The sequence below is a fragment of the Sinohyriopsis cumingii genome, chromosome 3, assembly GCF_028554795.1.
Source record: "Sinohyriopsis cumingii isolate HCF-2022 chromosome 3, ASM2855479v2, whole genome shotgun sequence".
NCBI lineage: Eukaryota > Metazoa > Mollusca > Bivalvia > Unionida > Unionidae > Sinohyriopsis > Sinohyriopsis cumingii.
The window spans coordinates 30,465,176-30,484,497 of record NC_142963.1 but is presented as its reverse complement, the minus strand read 5'-3'; the positions used below and the strand labels follow the sequence as shown (position 1 = coordinate 30,484,497).

At 37.7% G+C, this 19,322-nt stretch overlaps 1 protein-coding gene across 1 annotated transcript in view; it reads right to left on the bottom strand.

Annotated features, from left to right (window-relative positions):
- LOC149802618 (mitotic checkpoint serine/threonine-protein kinase BUB1 beta-like) overlaps positions 1-19,322 on the bottom strand; it is a 156,724-nt gene that overhangs the window by 60,490 nt on the left and 76,912 nt on the right. Inside the window, exons 15-18 of the mRNA XM_089951932.1 lie at positions 16,795-16,927; positions 14,831-15,135; positions 4,796-5,205; positions 2,747-2,862 (exon numbers count right to left, since the gene is read on the bottom strand). Coding sequence (XP_089808058.1) covers positions 2,747-2,862; positions 4,796-5,205; positions 14,831-15,135; positions 16,795-16,927 — 964 coding nt within the window. The remainder of the gene's footprint in view (positions 1-2,746; positions 2,863-4,795; positions 5,206-14,830; positions 15,136-16,794; positions 16,928-19,322) is intronic.

The window sequence follows — 19,322 nt, the reverse complement described above, 5'->3', positions numbered from 1 at the left end:
AAAAACAAGCTTTTTAAGATGGATAACAAGCTTTTAAAGATGGATAACAAGCTTTTTAAGATGGATAACAGGATTTTCAAGATGACTGCCATGGCCACCATAATGGATGTCCAGCTGGTACCATTTTTATTTAGAACCAAGTAAACATCATAAGAAGTCTTTCAGTGAAAACCCACTGCTGCTATGACCATCCACTTAGGAGTAGTGATAACAAGATTTTCAAAATGGCTGCTGAGAAGGCCATATTAGAGCTCAGATTGGACCCTTTTTTATTTAGGACCAACTAGACATCATAAGAAATCATTCAAGGAAAACTTCACATTGATTTGATGATCTATTGCGAAGGAGTAGTGATATGTACTGTGTGTGCATGTGTGTGTGTGGATCTAATTTTAAAAATATAATGCTTACCTGTTGTGATTGCATAGATGGTGCTTATCTGAGAGGAAAATACCCAAATGTATGTGAACCAGAAGATTCCAGAACACTTGACCACCCCTGGACACCTGCCCAGTCTTTTCAGAGGGAATAAGGCAGGTATTTCATTATCAAAATTAGTTTACCACCATCACCCCACCCCCCACTGGAAGCTGCATTTTAATGTCAGTAATATCATAAATTTATCCATTTGTTCTCAGGTTAAGATCCCACAAATAGCATTAAAAAATAAACGTGAGGAAAACTCACCCTCACTAAAGAGTAGGAGCCTGCTGCAGGAAGGAATCTGCATGGGGTACTTTCTGATCATGACTGGGCCCAGTGAGAAGTGCCTTTGCTTTGGTGGGCAATTGAGTGAAGATAATAGGAAAAAGTAGAATGATAGTGCCAAAATGCAGTTGCCATCAAATCCTCCAAAGAGGATTGAGTTAGATAGCCCATGAGGCAGAAATGGCCCAAACCTCATGGGCTTTAGTTTTCATGAAAGACAAGTCCTTGTCAGTAAGTGACTGGTAAACTATCTTCATAGCTAATGCAATCCACTTGGAAATGGTGGAAAATTATTTGAATTTTTATTGGGGAGAAAAAGATGCTTTGTACCCTTCCTTCTCCCTTTAGAAGCCGTGAAAGAAAATGTAAAGCCCTCTGTCAGGAGTGGAGCAACTGCTGGAGGCTAATTCATTGATAAAGAGCCTGATTGGCAAAAGGAGAGAAACTGACTCTTCCTACTGAACTTGATATTGCCCTGCTCTAAGGATGGGTGTGAAGCTTGCCTCTTTGCCTCAAATGTTAAAGCAAGAAAATGGTCCTGGTGGTTGGATTTTCGAAGGAAGCTTCACCCAAAGGTTGGGGGGGGGGAGGGGCGGGGCTGCAAGACTCATTAAGATTCCATTTAGGCATTACAGAGTGCAACAATGGTCTTTGCAGCTTGAAAATTTTTATCAGGTCTGCTAAGTGAGAATCTGTCCTGATGGCTGGGCTTTTTGGACATTTTAGACTTGGAAAGGCTGCCTGATAGCCTGCAATAATAAAAAACCAAGCAGTTTTTCTTCAAAAAGGAAGAGAAGAAAAACAGCAACTGCACTCATAGAGGGACCAATAGGTTTGACATGTTTTCTGCTACACCAATCACAAAATATTCTCCATTTGTATCCTACACCTTAGATGTCGAACATTTCCTGGACCGAATGATGCACTTAGCAACTTTGACTGAAAACATTTTCTTTGTGGAGAGATCATTGAGATGAACCAAGCTTGAATGTGGAGACTCTGTGGGCTTTTGTGTACATGAAATAGAGCCCCCATATTACAACAGGAAGTCACTCCTCTGGGATGGTCCACTAGCAGAACGAGATCATTGAACTATGATCACTGAGGCCACTGAAGGGTAAATAAAAGACCCAAGCAGTGAAGTGCCTGACTTAATGTATAACCTGTGGGATCATCCTGAAAGATGAGAAGGCATCAGTGAATAGAAAATCCAACTTTAGGCTGAAAAAATTTATAGGAATTCAAGATAAGACCATTTCTTCCTTTTAACTGCCGAGTGTTAAAACCAATTCATATTTTCAATGATGACAGGAGTTTCAAATTTGCTGCTGTAGATGGCATATTGAATATTCGATTAGCACCATTTTAATTTCAGAACAAGAAACCCCATGGTGATATACCATCCTTTTGTGGAGTAGAGATAACAATATTTTAAAGATGGCCATAATGAGGGTGAATTAGCGTTATTTTCATTTAGGACCAACTAGACACACTAAAATAAATGGATACAAATGGGTATACTTGTATATCATTAATAGAAGGTGTGTTACCTTTAAATACATGGTCCCTGGCCAAGATTTAAAGTTTTCAAACACTTTCCTTTCCACTTTGTCACTTTTAATCTGTTCGAGAAAAATTAATGAAACTTTTAAAATTCTGCTGACCTCATCAAACTAAGTGGGGGAAAACAAAAATTGTTTCCCACCAGTACATAATATACTATACTTTCAGCAGACTTAATGTTTATCTTGGTTACAACTAATGTACAAATGCAGACACATGGATAAAACAAGGAAAAAGAATATCACAACTTCCTTTATTTCTGCAGGTTTTGTGAATATGACTTTTTTTGCAGCATTTAAATTCAAGGAAGGTGAATAAATTCTATTTCATAGAAAAGCACTGTTCAATGGGCCTTTGAATTTAAGGTCTATCTAATACAAGTATTAAGTCCACAAAAAATTAGTAACCCAAGAAAAATGAATGAATTCAAAGGAATTACACCTGTAGACAGAAATTTTATTTGTAAAGTACAAACCTTGCAAGCAAAATCTTCACTGAGATTCAAATCATCATCTGCCTGTTGTGACACCTTGTAAACTTTGGCAAAACCACCCTCTCCAAGAAGTTTCATCACCTCATACAACTCACCACCTAAAATATGAGAAATACCAAAATAAAATACATATGCAATCCATTTGAACCACACAATATAATAAATGTGGAACAACAAAAGACTTATCAATTTAACTTATTATTCACATGATTTAAAAGCAAATTATCACAGGAAGTGCACTGTACACATTTTTCATCCATCTCTTACCAACCATGTTTTTTGCCAATAAATTGTCATGTCCAGATTGTTTTATTTTTTCAACATTCACCTGCCACCCTCACCATCCACCTCCTGGCAAGCACAACATATCCATAAACATTATTATGATATTGTTATTCTATCTGTCATGGGCATGGACTACATGCTTACAAAGTGGATTTCCACTGTATGTAAGCCAGGTGTGCTTGACTACCTTTAACCCCTAAGGCACCAACTTAGTGTGATCAGTGGCCGTTTTCGAATTGTCTAAGAAATGTACTTTTTAAAAGGGTAAAACATTATTTATGTAATACTTTCCTGCTAGTATTGAATTGATATGTCTTCCATCGGCACTAGTCCCTAAAGGAAATTATTACCTAATTCAATTAGCAACAGAAGGTCTAGAAAAGAACCGACATGCTCCCAGTTTGATACCTCAGTCCAATTCAAACGATCAAAATATCATTATTTTACTTGGACCAAGTTGGAAGGACATCAGGGTGTAGAGAAGGGAATGGTGCAATACTAGCAGATAAGTATTACATAATAAACATTAGTTGTAAACCCCCACCCCACCCCATCTACTGCTATTAAAAGCAATAATGTGTGTGTGTGTGTGATTTGGATTTTTAATGTAGCTTTAAAAAAATTCAGCCATATCACTACGATGTCTGCAGTGTGGCAGTTTATAATGATGTCTAGTACTGGGGAATCATGCCACAGACGTGTGTGTGTGTGTGATTTGGATTTTTAACGTAGCTTTAACAATTTTTCAGTCATATCACTACGATGTCTGCAGTGTGGCAGTTTATAATGATGTCTAGTACTGAGGCATCATGCCCACATTTGCCAAAAACCCTGATGCATAATTGAAAACTGACAGAAATATATACAAGTACAACAAAGAAACAGAACAACAAAAGGATAGGAAATACTTACCCTGACAATGGTAAGCATTACAGGGATGAAACACAAAAGGTACTCAATGTATTCAAAACCCTCAAAATCAATGAAAATCAACACAGATGCATAGATATAAAGCATGGACTGGGAAGAATTTAAAAAAAAACACAAAAAGGACACAATAACAAAATTTTAAAAAATGACTTAACTGATCGAGTACTGAGGGCCCAAGGAACATCTAAATGCACCAAGTCCAGAGAAAAGAAAGGTGATATTCTGACTGTTGGAAGCGGAGTATGGTATCAGACTTCCAATTACTAATTGGAGGGGGGTAATAACATCATAGGTCTGGAAGACTTGCATCAGGAAAAGATACAGCAATGCAATAATATCAGTTGATGCATTACTACTATTAATACTGCGATTACCACTAAACATTATTAATTCTGGCTGACTGAATAAACTTCTAAATATATCAATTAAAGCAAACATAAGACAAGGCTCTACAGACTTTCCAGTGAAATCACAATATTTACATTAACTTTATTCAGGATTAAACACACCTAATGTGGTCATTATGTGTACCTACATGGATATTATAATTTCAGCATCATGTTTTTATTAAAGCCCAAATGTATGCAATAGTGAACCTAATGCTGTAATGTATATCACACATAAATGCTAATGCTACCAGCAAGCCTTGATCTTCCATTCATTTGATTTTCTGCCATTTTCCTACATGTACAAAAGTGGGCAAGAAATTGAGGGACCATAATTTAGCTTGAATTTTTAATGTTAAACAAACAAAACTATAGTCCAACACAGTTTCTTCATGGCAAACAAAAACTGTGGTAATGGTGTTATTCTCACCAATAATAACTATGCTTCCAACCCTGATATCAGGCATCATTTCATCCTCCTCTACAAAGTTTGGAAACGATGACAGAGGTTCAGGCAGTTGTTCCAAAAAGCCTTCTATCGTTTCTGAATCAAAAGGATCTCGTGGGTTGATACAGATCGACATAGAAAGCAAATTTTCCGTTTTTTCATCTAGGTCAGGAGGGATGTAAGTTGTGGTATCAATAACATGAGCTCCAAGATTTTCAACAGGGTTGTCTCGTAAGAAGTATTCAGTTTCTTCAGGCTGATCAGTGAATGGTTTAAGCTTAGACTGAATAGGCGGTCTCTGCTTCAATACACTTATGGCTCCATTCAAATGAATTCCTCCTGAGCTGCTCCCAAGTGAATCTTGATCTTCAGCACTTCCCTCCATGATTGGACTTAAAAAAAGGGAAAAATCAAATTAAAACTTCAGTAAAGATTTCCTTGAGGCTATTCATTGACTTTGTTAAAGCTGGAATGCAGAAGCAAACTTTAGTTAACATTTCTTTGAGGCTATTTAATGATCTTGATAAAGCTGGAATGCAGGTGCAAACTACAGTATAATCACTCTTATTTGCAGGGTATCAATTTTCATGTATTTTGTAGTTGTTATAAACAAATCTGAAATACCATCAAAAAGTTCACTTTCTGCACACACAAAAAAAAAAAAAACAACTGATACCCAAGAAAATGGAAGATTTAATATAAAGTAAAACCTGATCTATGTGACCGCTGTTATGAGTGTTGTTGTTGTTGTTGTTGTTGTAGGGTTTAACGCCATTTTTCAGCACAAGATAGGCTATACATGGCGGCCAGCACTAATGGTGGAGGAAGAACCCGGGAAATGCCTGGAAAGAACCACCGACCCTCGAGAAGCTACTGGCAAGCTTTCTCACATACCCGCATTGGCTGAATCCGAGACTCGAACCCATGCAGACTGAGGTGAGATGGCAGTGATCCGTAACGGACAGCGCTTTAGACCACTCGGGGCCCCCCTGTTATGAGTGACCAGCTGTCATTTGTGATCATAATCACTGTACAAGGCTTGATTTTATTTGATAAATGCACTGTTGTAAGCAACCACCTGCTGAACATGACCAGTGGCCTGGATTTTAGACAAAATATGTTTTCAACACAGCTTTGATCGACTGCATTGCAAAACCAGATATAAACAGCACAATCCCTTATTTCATCCTTTGCAACCACTATCATTGTGGAATGTCTGCAGTAAGAGTGCAGACTGTTATAAACCCAGATAAGAGAGAGGAGATGAATCTGGCTACAGGATTCCTTAATAATAAAGGAAGTATTGCATGCTGCTGGCCATGAATCAGACAAAAAGTACACAAAACACTACTCCCTTATAAATCGAGTCAAATTTCAAACAACCAAGATCCTGATCTGCCTTAGCACAATGCGCATGCACAGGGTCTATGCTGTCTTTTCTATTGATTACTGCTAACAAACTGCACAGACCCAAATCTGCCAGTGCATTATGCTAAGACAGATCTTGGTCTATGCAGATTGCAGTTGGACTTATGAATCATTTCCAAATTCCTAACCTGCTGTATAAAATTACAAGATGAACAAAGTCTTTGTAAGTTTACTAATGCTTTCTGGGTGGTGTAATTCTATGATCATTGCAAATGTTCCTGTTGTTTGTTGCTTTACTTTGTTACAGTTATTAAGACCTAAAGACCAATCCAAAAGTAACACTGTCAAAGATCTCATGTTATAATCGTAGCATGGCAGTTAGAACCTTTCTTTACCAAGTTAATCTGTTTATGTCAGGGGTGATTTAGGGCATTTTCCTGTTGTTTCTAAATCTGCTTCTGGACGAGTTAATTCAGTCTATATACTAGAGGCCTGATCAAAATCATTAATCATTATGGACATGTATATGGATATGGACACCACCACTCTTCAGTCAACTGAAATAACAGTCCAAAATAGCAACAATGTGCAGAAGCAAAACAGGTAATTTCTACATTTCCTGAAAATAATGTGTACATAATTCATGAAAAAGTGCACCCACTCATTTTCTGCTTGATTATGCCCTCACAAATTTTGTACATAAGTTTCAATTTTAAAGGAATTTTTACAATAACACAAGCTAGAGAAGACGTACAACACAGCTAGATAAAACTTGAGCAAGAATTTTTCACTTGTCAGTTTGCTTGTTGACAACTCCAGTTAGGCCCAAAGCATGCAATACTCTTCTAGTTTTCTTTTTCATTATTAAAAATGTTAACTAGCTTTCCTGGCCAAAATTAGTTTGGGATACTTTGGTCACGCTGTGCCTTTCTACACTTAATTTGATGATTCATTGATGGATAAACCCAAATCTGCCACTGTTTTCAGAAAGGCATACTGTTATGCCTGATTTAACCGGAAATGGATCAAAGTTCATGCATGCACAAATGAGAGGAAAGGGCACTAGTTGCAGAACCCATCTAGTAAGCACATATTTCGGTTATAAATAATTAGTGGGAATTCAAAGAATCCATTTGTATTAACATAAATCTGTAGACTTTGGAATGGAAAGAGGTATCATAATAAATAAATAAAAATATCCTTAATTTTTTAATTCGTTGTTTCTTATTTACTCAACTTATCTTATAGTCAAAAATAAAATTTGTATACTGCTGCAGAGAGTAGATTTTATCTGCAGGACTCTGAACTGGCTTGCAGGAGTTCTCATGAATCACTGGTTTCCAAAATGTGCAAATTGGTAAAAATTGTGCACAATTCATGCACTCACATGCTCTGGCAGGATCTCCAGCCATGCCAAATCCCATGACACAAATTTTTTTTAACAGGGCCAGTAAGCAAGGTTGGTATTGATCGAAATTGGTCAGCAATTCAAAAAGGTTCTTGTGACTAATGTCTTCTCTTCCATGGTGCTGGAACCATGCAGTGGTATCCCTTGTTACAGAGACTAACAGCTGTTCAAAAAGAAAGATAAAGTTGGCCAGTCGTGGAATGGAGGCTGATAGGTATGAGGTCATGTAAGTGACATCAGTCTGTGAAGATGTGCTTTTAGAGTGGAGGGCCATGTAGCTGACGAGATCCTCTTCACAACTGCCGCATCAAACTTCTTTTGTACAATGCTTGTTGGACAAGAACAATGAGTGAGGGTGTAGCTTTTCTAGGCAAGGATGGAATACCGGCAACTTCTGCTGTTGGAGTAACGTCAGGATTGCTGCAATCTGTCTTCATACAACTATTACTAGATCAAGCTGATTTGGTTACCCATGATTTGTCCTGTCAGAAAGGGGCAATCAGAATCGTCTGTGCCCTTCAGTTTTTGAAGTAATTTCAGAATTTCAACTAATGGAAGGAAGGCAAAGGCCATAATTCCCTCCAAGTTGATTGTAGAGTGTCAATGGCCCATGCAGTCAGGTCTGGAAGTGGTGAGACCAAGATGGACAGCTTGCTTTTTTGAATAAATCCACCATTTTTCATCCCCATAGGGTTCCAATCTGAAGGAAGATAGATGGATGAAGAGGCCACCCAATGTGAACCAGCTTGCCTCTCCTCGAGAGAAAAAGAGTCTGTCAGGACATTGAGCCTGCCCAGATTGTGTTAGACTTGTTTGGTGAGGAGATCACTACTGTCAAGATGTTGCACATAATCAAGTCTTGTAACAAATGCGATGCAGTCAAGCCTGGGAAACATACAGAAAGGCTTTCATTTCCAGCAGGTTACTGTGTGTCCCCAAACCTAAAACCCTTGTGTCTGAGCAGATTGTGGAGCTTCTAATGGGATTTTCTCCTCTAGCCATTCCATATTTTGTCACTGAGACTGAAAGTATGTCATGTCCATTGCTATCACAATGTAATATTTCATCAGAAAAGATACTATGCTACACTGAGAGAGGAGTGCTATCTACAGGGGGCACATGTAAATATGGCCTGAGGGTACAATGATCTACCACTGAGAGGACTGCTATCTACAGGGGGCACATGTAAATATGGCCTAAGGGCACAATGATCTACCACTGAGAGGAGTGATATCTACAGGAGGCACATCTAAATATGGCCTAAGGGCACAATGATCTACCACTGAGAGGAGTGCTGTCTACAGGGGGCACATCTAAATATGGCCTAAGGGCACAATAATCTACCACTGAGAGGAGTGATATCTACAGGGGGCACATGTAAATATGGCCCAAGGGCACAATGATCTTCACTGAGAGGAGTGCAATCTACAGGGGGCACATCTAAATATGGCCTAAGGGCACAATGATCTACCACTGAGAGGAGTGCTATCTATAGGGGGCACATGTAAATATGTAGAAATGTCTAGAAAAAGACTAGATTGACAGTTGAAGGGGCTACCCCCAAACATGAGGGGAGAGGTGAAAGGGAGAGAGTGCAGGCATGTGATGTATCATTGTTCGAGTGACAATGATGGTTGTTGTTGTTGTTATAGGGTTTAACGCCATTTTTCAGCACAAGATAGGCTATACATGGCAGCCAGTATTAATGGTTGAGGAAGAACCCGGGAAAACCCTGGAAAGAACCACTGACCCACAAGAAGCTATCAGCAAGCTTTCTCAAATATCCACATTGGCAGAGCCAGAGACTCAAACCCACGCAGACAGAGGTGAGATGGTAGTGATCCGTGATGGAGAGCGCTTTAGACCAATCGGCCACTCGGGGCTCAGATAATAATGGTACAAGAGAGTCTCTTCTAACTTGGTCTAAATTGCATGAAGTGGTTAGTGCATTTGCCATTATGTGGTGTGCTGCCCTATTGATCACCTTGGATATGTTGCTAAGTGCATCTCAAGCATTGTCATTTCAAGCTTTTTCCAGCAAGTGACAAATGGCTCAAGACACCAAAATCAATAAGAGATAAGACTGAAATGACGTTCGTAACCAATTTCAAAATGGCATTAAATAGTTGTGTTACAACTCTATGGTCTTAAACTAAGCAACAGAAGAAGTTTTGCAAAAGTCAACAAATAAATTAATTTTTATAGAATATAAAGTGAAAATTCAAAAGACATTTACAGTATTGTGAATTCAATCCCAAATAACCCTAAATGTTCAAGCACATGTCCAAAAGTATGGAATGTTCCAAATGAATTCCAACAGGCAGAATGTGCTTTGTCAATCGTCTTGAATGTGCTGATCTATCAATACTCTTCATGTATCACAATGACATTAAAAAAATGTCTTTTAATTAATTCACAATGATCACAAAGTAGTGTTTTAGTCTAAAAAGTCTATGAGCACTTTGTAATTCCAATGATTAACTTTAGATAAATCATTCCTCTCAAATAATATCTCAATACAACTAAGAACTCTGATCATAGATTCCCAAACACTGATATGAAACAGTAATGCACAACTGTTCTGCCAAAGCTCTTTATATACAGTCACCTAATTTATGAAGCATTAGATTTTCTGAAAAACTAATGAAAAATTTTGTAGGGTTAAGCCTTGAATTTAAATTTCAGTAAACATCTAATTTACCACTTAGAATCATTTAAAAAAATCAGTTAGACCTTACCTGACAATCATGAACAAAGGTCAGGCACACAACAGAAATTAAATATACATAACACTTGCAAGGCTACTTTTTTAAAATGTGGAACAGACATAATAATGGCTATAAGAACCTTATCCAAGGTAGGAATAAATATTGGTATGTGTCCTATACCAAAATGGTGGAAAAAATGCCAGTAGATCACTAAAGAAAAAAGCCTTGCTACTGCCTGGATCACACATACTGTCAGAAAGGCATCCAGAAATTTCAGTGATCCAAATGACTGATGTTTGTCTGCATCTTCAGCATTGAAAGAAGTTCTCACTTTGTAAGCTTTATTCATGACTGAAAAGGAGGACATTTAGTAGATCATATTTTAAAGATCCATTTTATAGATCTCATCGATAACTGTTCCTCGATCGTGTGTGCTCCATAGTAGGGTCAGCATATTCAAGTAGGTCCAAGTCCGAGTCATCTTCTTTTTGTGCAGTGTACTTCTCCTGTGCCGAAGTCTAGGGGTCATTCATACCACACAGTAATAATGATGCTGCATCTTCAGTTTATGTTAGAAATGACCTGCCTATGATAATGATCAAAGAGGCAGTGTGGAAGAGTTTCAAGCTAGATTTGTGTTAAACTGGTGTTGCCTTGCTGGAACCAATGGCTGGTACAGTTCATCCAGCTGAAGCGGTGTGACCAGGTGAATCGATGGTATAATAGTTGTTGATAATGATTGTCTGAAAATCATTATTCATATGCTTGTATTTGAACAGCTGGATGGTACAGTACAGCTGGAGGGTAGTCAGCAGCCAGGACAGGCCAACAAAGTCAGACAATACTCTCAAACAAAGGAGAAGGCTTTGCTTTCTTAGCATGTGGAGTGGGAGCTATCTCCACATCCCAAAGCAACTGACTAAATCTGAGTCTGAATGTAATGTTAAAGTGTCATCATCGAACGGTTCATAACTGGCACTTAAATCTCTGATGTTAAGCTCCTAAGCTAGCACTATGGACCATCCCTGTTCAGACTAACTGCAGCAGGCATTACAGCTCTTCGAGGACGAATATCTAAAACATGACGGACATGTTTTTGAAGCAATTCATTTTTTATTCTTGACTGGCAATTCTTCTGCTACAGATTTAAAACAGTAAAGGAGACAAAGTACAAAGATAAACAGTATGTAAAGTTACTAACAGAAAAAAGATAATGACAATACACCTACAAAGTAGGTTAAATATATTGATTTCTTGATTAAATCACAGTGACAATAATGAAGCAGCATTTAAATAATGAATGATAATATTACAATAAATAATGTTCAAATAGTCGACCTCTCATTTTGAGATGTTATATCAACTATCAATATGTAATGTATCAATTTATAAAGCAATGTTATCATAAAAGAAGCAGTAACAAAGTTAAAAATATTGAATGCACTATAAAATGCAAAATGCAGTATATACAACCTTTAGCAATGTTTAGACTTATTGTAAATAGGTGGCTGGGTGAAAACATGGATTTAAATACAATTGATTCCTAGGAAACCTGTTGACAGTGGAAGCAAAAGTTACAAACTGATGACATCCATGTTCCAGGTCGACACTGAATGCAAGGGGAGAAAATCTATAAGAGTTGCTTCCCTTCATTTAGATCATATAGACATAAAATGACATTTTCAAAGGTAACAGAAAGTAAATCCTAAAATGAATGTGATCAGGTAGTGTATATGACAGAAAAATGATGAATACACTTCTCTATGATGAGAAAACTCCATTGGATCACTAAAACTTGTAGAAAGGCACAAGATGGAATGAATCTGTGAAGTCACTTAAAGGAGACTAGAAATCAAAATTTTCCTTTTACGTATGTAATTCTCTACAGATTGTAATTTGACTGCAATGTTTATAAATTAAATATCGTAAGCGGGCAGTGATTATATTGCGTGGAAGATACCACGATTCCGTAAATTGCCGAGTTTTTCCGAGTTTTAATGAGACGACAGATCACGTGGTACCGTGACGCAATACTAGTCAGTCCTCGAATATAAACATTGGCGAGCGAGGCAGACAGGAGACCACAGTTTGGTAATATCTCTCAATTTGGCGCAGCGAAGTCCCGATTATTACATTATGTCTGTCAATTTTCATTTGTCAGAAGAAAAAAAACCAACCCCAAACCATTTTTAAATATAACGTATGCAATCCACAGTCTAAACTGCCACACTACTAACATCGTAGCGATAAGACTGAAAAATTGTTAAAGCTACGTTAAAAATTCAAATCACACACTTCTAAACCCGGCACTGGACGAAATAATTAATATCATACAACAGTTTTTTTCTTCTTTTTTTCTTCTTCAGTAAATAGAACGTGAAGATTAAACATTATTCAAGTAAATTTCAGATTTTTTAAACAACTACAACAGTACTATAGTAAAAAAAAAAATAATTAAAAGAATAAAATTGTCACCAATTAGCTTAAATGAATGATCACGTTGAAATTTTCTCTGCAAACAAAATCGCATCTCCATTTCCGCCAAAGAAATTCGGCCAGTTAACACCTGACATTCCTCTACCGTATATGAAAAGTTTAATTACCATGATTAAATTACAAGGAATAAAACAAAATATACCATGCAATATATGTGGCCCTAAAGAACTAATTCTGAATAAATATTTTAATCAGCAAACAGTGTTACATGCATTAAGACTTTAACCTAAGGAAATAAGGTGGGGCATAAAACTTGAGAAAACCGGTTGCCACATGTACGGTAACTTGTGACTGCAGATTTGAACTGTTAAAATGAAGTCCATGGCATCGTAAGTAACAACAAAATAGGCATTGTTTATTTGGTAATCAATTGCTGGTGCTTACACATACACACACTGTCGAACATGGTTTCTTTGAAGTATGTCCGAAGGGCAGTCCTTTTCACAAGATCAATGCAAGGATAAGGATTCTGTTCATCAGTCACACCGGCTTTATTGTTTGCGTACTTAAATCAAAACTTTAGCTATTTTGCAGTTTAGCCAGAACTGACCAGAATATGCAAAAGGGACTTGTCATGGGGGAATAATAAGGCGTATCACAGTGAGAAAAGGCACGTCAAATGGGCGGTCGCACATTGGGGCAAGGGGGGGGGGGGTCAATAGCCGCCCCCCCCCCCGTTCTATTGTCAGACAGTTAATGTGAAACTTTGACTTTTTTTTTCAATAGCTGCTTTTTAAACTGCCCAAGGAATAGTTTTATATCAGTTCCAATTAATACAGATTACCGTTTAAGCATAATACATGTATACAATGCATTTTTTTTTTTAAAAAAATTAATTTTTATAAGATTACTGAAAATTGTGTTTTCTCGAAACACGACAGGTTTAGAATCTTATTTTTAGCAAAGCTTCCATTTGATTAAAATCAAATCTAAATTTCACCTAGGACAGTGGTGATTTGATTTAGATTGTGCCGTGTTAAGGCATGTATGTCAACATCTTGAAAATACATTTACTCATTTCACCAGCGCGATCAAAGTTTCCTCAGGCAAACAACTTTTGTTTCGACAAGCCTGACGGGCACCTCACTTTGAATACAGGATGGGCCGGAACTAAAACCAGAAGGGGCCCAGGGTGTCGGGCTATCAGATTTGTTTTTAGCACTGCTGTTTTAGATAAAAGATATGCGGATTGATTGTTGCATTTTGTGGTCACTTACTCGTCCTTCTGCCTATTTTCGTAACTCACACGTTTAACTCTTTTCCCAGGATTTAAAATGTCCAAAGGTATGTCTGGAACAGCGCCAACTTTTAGTTTAGGCCTAGCATTTGCGTATCTTTGAGCTGCTATTTTTTCATGATCCCTCTCGTAACATTCCTTTGAGAAATGTAACGAGCACATAGTGCTGTATGGTGTTGCTTTGAAATCAACTCGTTTGTAATAATGTACCCATTCTTTCATGATGCCTTTATCTTTCGGAAAAGAAAAAAATATTATGTCCACAGGATTTTCTTAATGTTCTATTACACCCTTAAGCAACGCAAAACGGTATTGTCTTTTACTCTGGCAACTCCCACTTGGGCTGCTGGAGTCGCTACTATGACGTCAGATCCCGAAAGTAACCGAATAGGCGCGGAAATTTTGCATACGAGGTCACGGAAATTCAGCTCCTAGAAGATGGGCCAATATTTAAATATTGGCATTACGGTCGCAGATGATACTTCAGAATAAGGTTTTCTGCTATAGTACTTTTATTATTATTCTATATTTCCATTGGTTTCTGGTCTCCTTTAAGCTTACTGACCTGACAAAAATGGAATTGGTGGCAACAGATGGGATTTGGCAACACAGATTATGTCCAAGGCACATAACCCTTGTGGACTTCCAACCTGACAGACAGATGTGTTTACACCATTGTACCAGAACATTTTCACATCATGTATGAACCGAACCAAGCAAATCAGAGTGATAGTACCAAAAAAATATTCAAATTAACAGCCTTACCAAAGCTTATATTTATGCACAACACTAACACTAACCTTAAGTCTGCTTTAGAAATTGACAACTCTTTGCTCAGTTCTTTGGCTGTTGTTTCCACCTTGCTGACAGTCTCCATCTGAATGCCAGCTGTCCACTTCGGATCCACTTTGGACTCGGACTCGTTAAGGCCACTAACATCGTTTAGGCTGTTTTTTAGGGCTGAATTATTTAGGTTAAATGGCGTTGAGGCAAACTTAGCGGCCTGTGCAAAGCTTAGGTGAGAACCCAAAGGTGCAAGTGTTATATCATTCCTTTGTTGGGACTCAATTCCATCCAGATTTTCATCCTCAAACACGTCTCTTGCCTACAAGTAAACAACTTAAAAATTCATCAAATTTGACAAAGTCTACCAAGCTCCTTCTGCAGATAATTTACTTACATGGCATTGCATACAACAATATTCTTGACCTGAGCATGGTATCATTGGTAGGGGTGAAACGATACACCTCTGCAATGTAGCAATATGATTGACCACACAAAACCTATAAAACGATACATTATCAATACAACTCTTTCAGTAGTAGGGTTGTGTGATTTTGTATGTGTTGACATACTGGTTTTATTTCTAGCATGCAGACAACAGACAGACCTAAACTTGTTATAAGCCATTCTCATCCATGGCAAAATATAAAAAAATACTTCCAACAGGCAACCTCCTAGGGGTCAGTGATTTTTATTCAACCTTTTAGGTCCTTTCCGGTTACTTTACGTGATCAGGTGCATTAACTCACATTAGTCACTTCTGCTTTGTGCATGACGAAAAACAGTTTACTGCATTATAGAGTAGTCTTCAAAACAAAAGAAATAGCGAAGCATGGAAAATCTTATCTAGAACAAGTCTGAGTATGTCAGCATGGCAAACAACCAAATCCTTCATAATGTACTCTCTGCAAATGCGAAACTGCTGTGGATACACTTGTTTCTCTGAGTGAAAAAAAAAAAGAAACACCTACTTCCCTTCAAAAATGAATGTGACTTACTCATGTCATAAAAGCATACATTCCAAACTTGTTCCCCCTTGTATGATTGTTAAGTACTTTGAAGTTATTTAATAGCCACTTTTGCACAAAGTTTACGCTGACTTTCGATGCCAATACTTCTGGAGTGTCAGGCAGTGAATAAGCTACACTTAGTTCTGATTGGTGGTTATTGTTTTACTCTGGACTTGAAAAGAAAAAACCACTAATTAGAAATGAATGTAACTGCATGACACTGGAAGCATAACTCACATGTTCAATACATGTAGACAAATTGTGAAGCAGTAGTGAAACTTTGAATAAAAGTGGTTATTAAATGATCAATAAAGTACTTGTATATGGGGAACAAACCTGGAATATCTTTTCATGCCGATATATTTTATCAGCGCTGAGCATACTGACTGGATAAACTAATCAGCAAGAACTTTCGAGTTAGTGTTTTCTAATTTGTAAAGACGAGTGGGTACTGTCAAGTTTATCTTATAGTCAAATAAATGCATGAGCTATGACTGTCTCAGATAAATTCTCAATTTAAAGAATGAAAAGGCAAATGACTAATAATTATTCACAACTGCTGAAGATTTAAGTAACTTGCATAGGGTATCATTTGGTACTGATTCTTCACCTCTTGTATCTATATGAGTACTGATATGGCAAAATACTGATACCAATATGGCAAAATATTGATATTGATATGGCAAACAATTTGATGCCAATATGGCAAAATATTGATAGTGGTATAGAAAAATATTGATGCCGATATGGAAATATATTGATTTCAATATGGAAAAAAATATTGATACATCTAATAATCATTGTGAGGTGTAGACTTTATTTGTGATAACTGTCCATCTGAATTCAAGAAAATGAAAAGTGAAAATAAAATATAGAGACAAAGGCCACTTAACCAATTTACACAAAACATCCAAATACTAAAATCCAGATAATCGATATCCTAATGTATCTGTGGAATCATTTGTACTTACCTGTCTTGCTGAGGAATCTGTTATCATGTATAAGTCTGTGTCCATGTCCGTGTGTGAGCCCTCAGTGCTGATGCTGGATTTTTTGGAATGTTCCAGTCTGCTTCTGCTCCGCCTTATACTGACATTATCCACCCTAGAGAAAAGATAGTATTTATTTCAGTTATTTATTGTGAGCCACTGGTACAGTATGAAGTACCCTATAGCAGCCATGCTTATGTAGAATTTCACAACTAAATTTTGGAAGCCTTCATTGTTATGCATTGGTGTAATTATATGTTACATCACAATTAATTTGAGTATAGTGTAAATAACAAAAGTAGCCATGTCATAAATAAAATTATGAAACCCCTTGTCATTTTTGAACTTGTAGATGATCAAATCATCTGCACTGTGTTGGGGGTTTGGGTTTGTGATTACTAATTTTAATTATGTAACACTAACCTGCTTCTAATACACTACTTACCATTTCCTGTAATCCATGTCCCCTGTCCAAGTTAAATATTCCCTCCTCCAATTAGTGTGATTGTGCCTGTGTGTAATTTAGATTTTTAATATAGCTTGAACAATTTTTCAGTCAAATCTCTACGATATCTGCAATATGGCAGATTAAAGTGATGTCTATCACCGAAGCTTCATGCTGCAGACGTGTTGCATGATGTCCCACCCAGTCACATTATCCTGACACCACAGACTGACCAGTCCTAACACTAACTTCTTAATGCTGTATGCCTTGCGAGGCAGCTGCTAGTACCATATTTATAAGTCTTTGGTATGACTTGGCTGGAGTTAAAACCTGCGAACTCCTGCATCTGAGGTTGATACTCTACCTACTTAGTCCATCGGAGTGGTCCCCTCCAATTAGTATTAGGGGCCAGAATAGAAAAAAACATGATCCCAGTCTGACTAGTTAGTCATAGCAAATATGTAGAATATCATCCTCTTCTGACTTGGACTGATACTACAGGACATCAGAGTGGGGTGGGAGGAGAAGGGAATCTCTGCAACAAAGTGGGTAAGTAGTACATTAATAAAATCAGTTTTAGCACTCAAACAACTCCATTTAAACAGCAGTAATACATTACCAAACATTGCTGAAATTACCAGTTAGGAGGGATGCTGATAGCTTTAACAAAACTGATATAGAAAACAATTACACTTACAATACTAGAGTTCACTACTATAGACCAACAGAATGTTGGTCTACATGCTGTACCATTACTGGAGGACCCAATGTAAAAAAATACCCTTGCTTTGGTGCACCAAGGATCAATGGTAAAAGCAGTTGTTCCCAACTGTTTTGGCCGTGACCATAAAAAATATTGTTTTCTGAGCCTTGGTACCCCATTTCTATATTCTGATAATTTTTGGCCATCCTCCAAATATTATTCTGGTGACCCTCCATGATCCTCCAGAACAACAATTTGACCCAGATTTTGGGTCGTGACCTGTGGGTTGGGAACCATTGGGTAAAAGGAAATGGTAGTGTAAAACTGCCAGAAAGCAGCTCTCGAAACATCATCCAAAAGAGGAATGATTCAAACAGATCAAAGATGTAGTGATAGCTCTAACATCATGGGATTTAATCTCATAAAAGAAAGGTCACTCTGGAAATATTGGCCATCAAAATAATAGAGGAACCCTTGAGAGACTGAATGAAATAATTCCACCCTTCCTTATCTTGATCATCCGAGGCACTTGCTGGGGATCTCAGAAGGAAGCAAACTACTAAAGGTAGCAGATTTTTAGCCAGAAATCCAGATTGATTGGGAAGAATCATAGTTATTATAGAACAATAAACAACCCTTTTCCACAGCAAGGCATGAAGCTCACTCTTTCTAGCCGATGCTAAGAATAGCAGGAAAGCAGTCTCAAAGGTGGAGTTATCAAAAGAAGCTTTAGGTTTATGAAGTAGTTCTGACAACGCCAAAAGAACATATGAAAGATTCCCTCTGGTTATTAGTAAGTTAGATACCAGTCTGGTCAGCAGCCATCATTCCCTGAAGCTCAAAATATCTGATGAAATTAGGCAGATGTGGGTCCAACACAATGGTGGGACCACTAGAAAACTTGGGTGTTAGAAAGGGCTGCCCTATTGCCAGTAATAATGGACAAAGAACATTCAGTTTCAAGCAAGAGAATAAAGTCTGCAACTGCATTTAACAGATAGGATCAATATCTTTCCTACTACACCAATTATAGAAGACCACTTTGCATTGTACATGCTGGAGGTAGACTGCCTCCCAATCTGAATGATGATGTTGGCAATGTTGCTTGAAGACTGGACAGATAGGTACATTGATTATTTGAGATGAAGGTAGAGAGTCTGGGATGTTGTGGAGGAGGGACCCTTTGTGCTGTAATATCAAGCCCCTCCCTCCTCTGTGGCAATCTACTGGGCCCATCAAGAAAAAAAGTCACTGAACCACGACTATTGCAGACATGATTTTGGTCTTCAATAATAAAAAAAAGCTAAAAAAATTTAATGGGGTTTGGGGGATCCTTGCCCAACAGGGTCTCGAGGGGCAGTG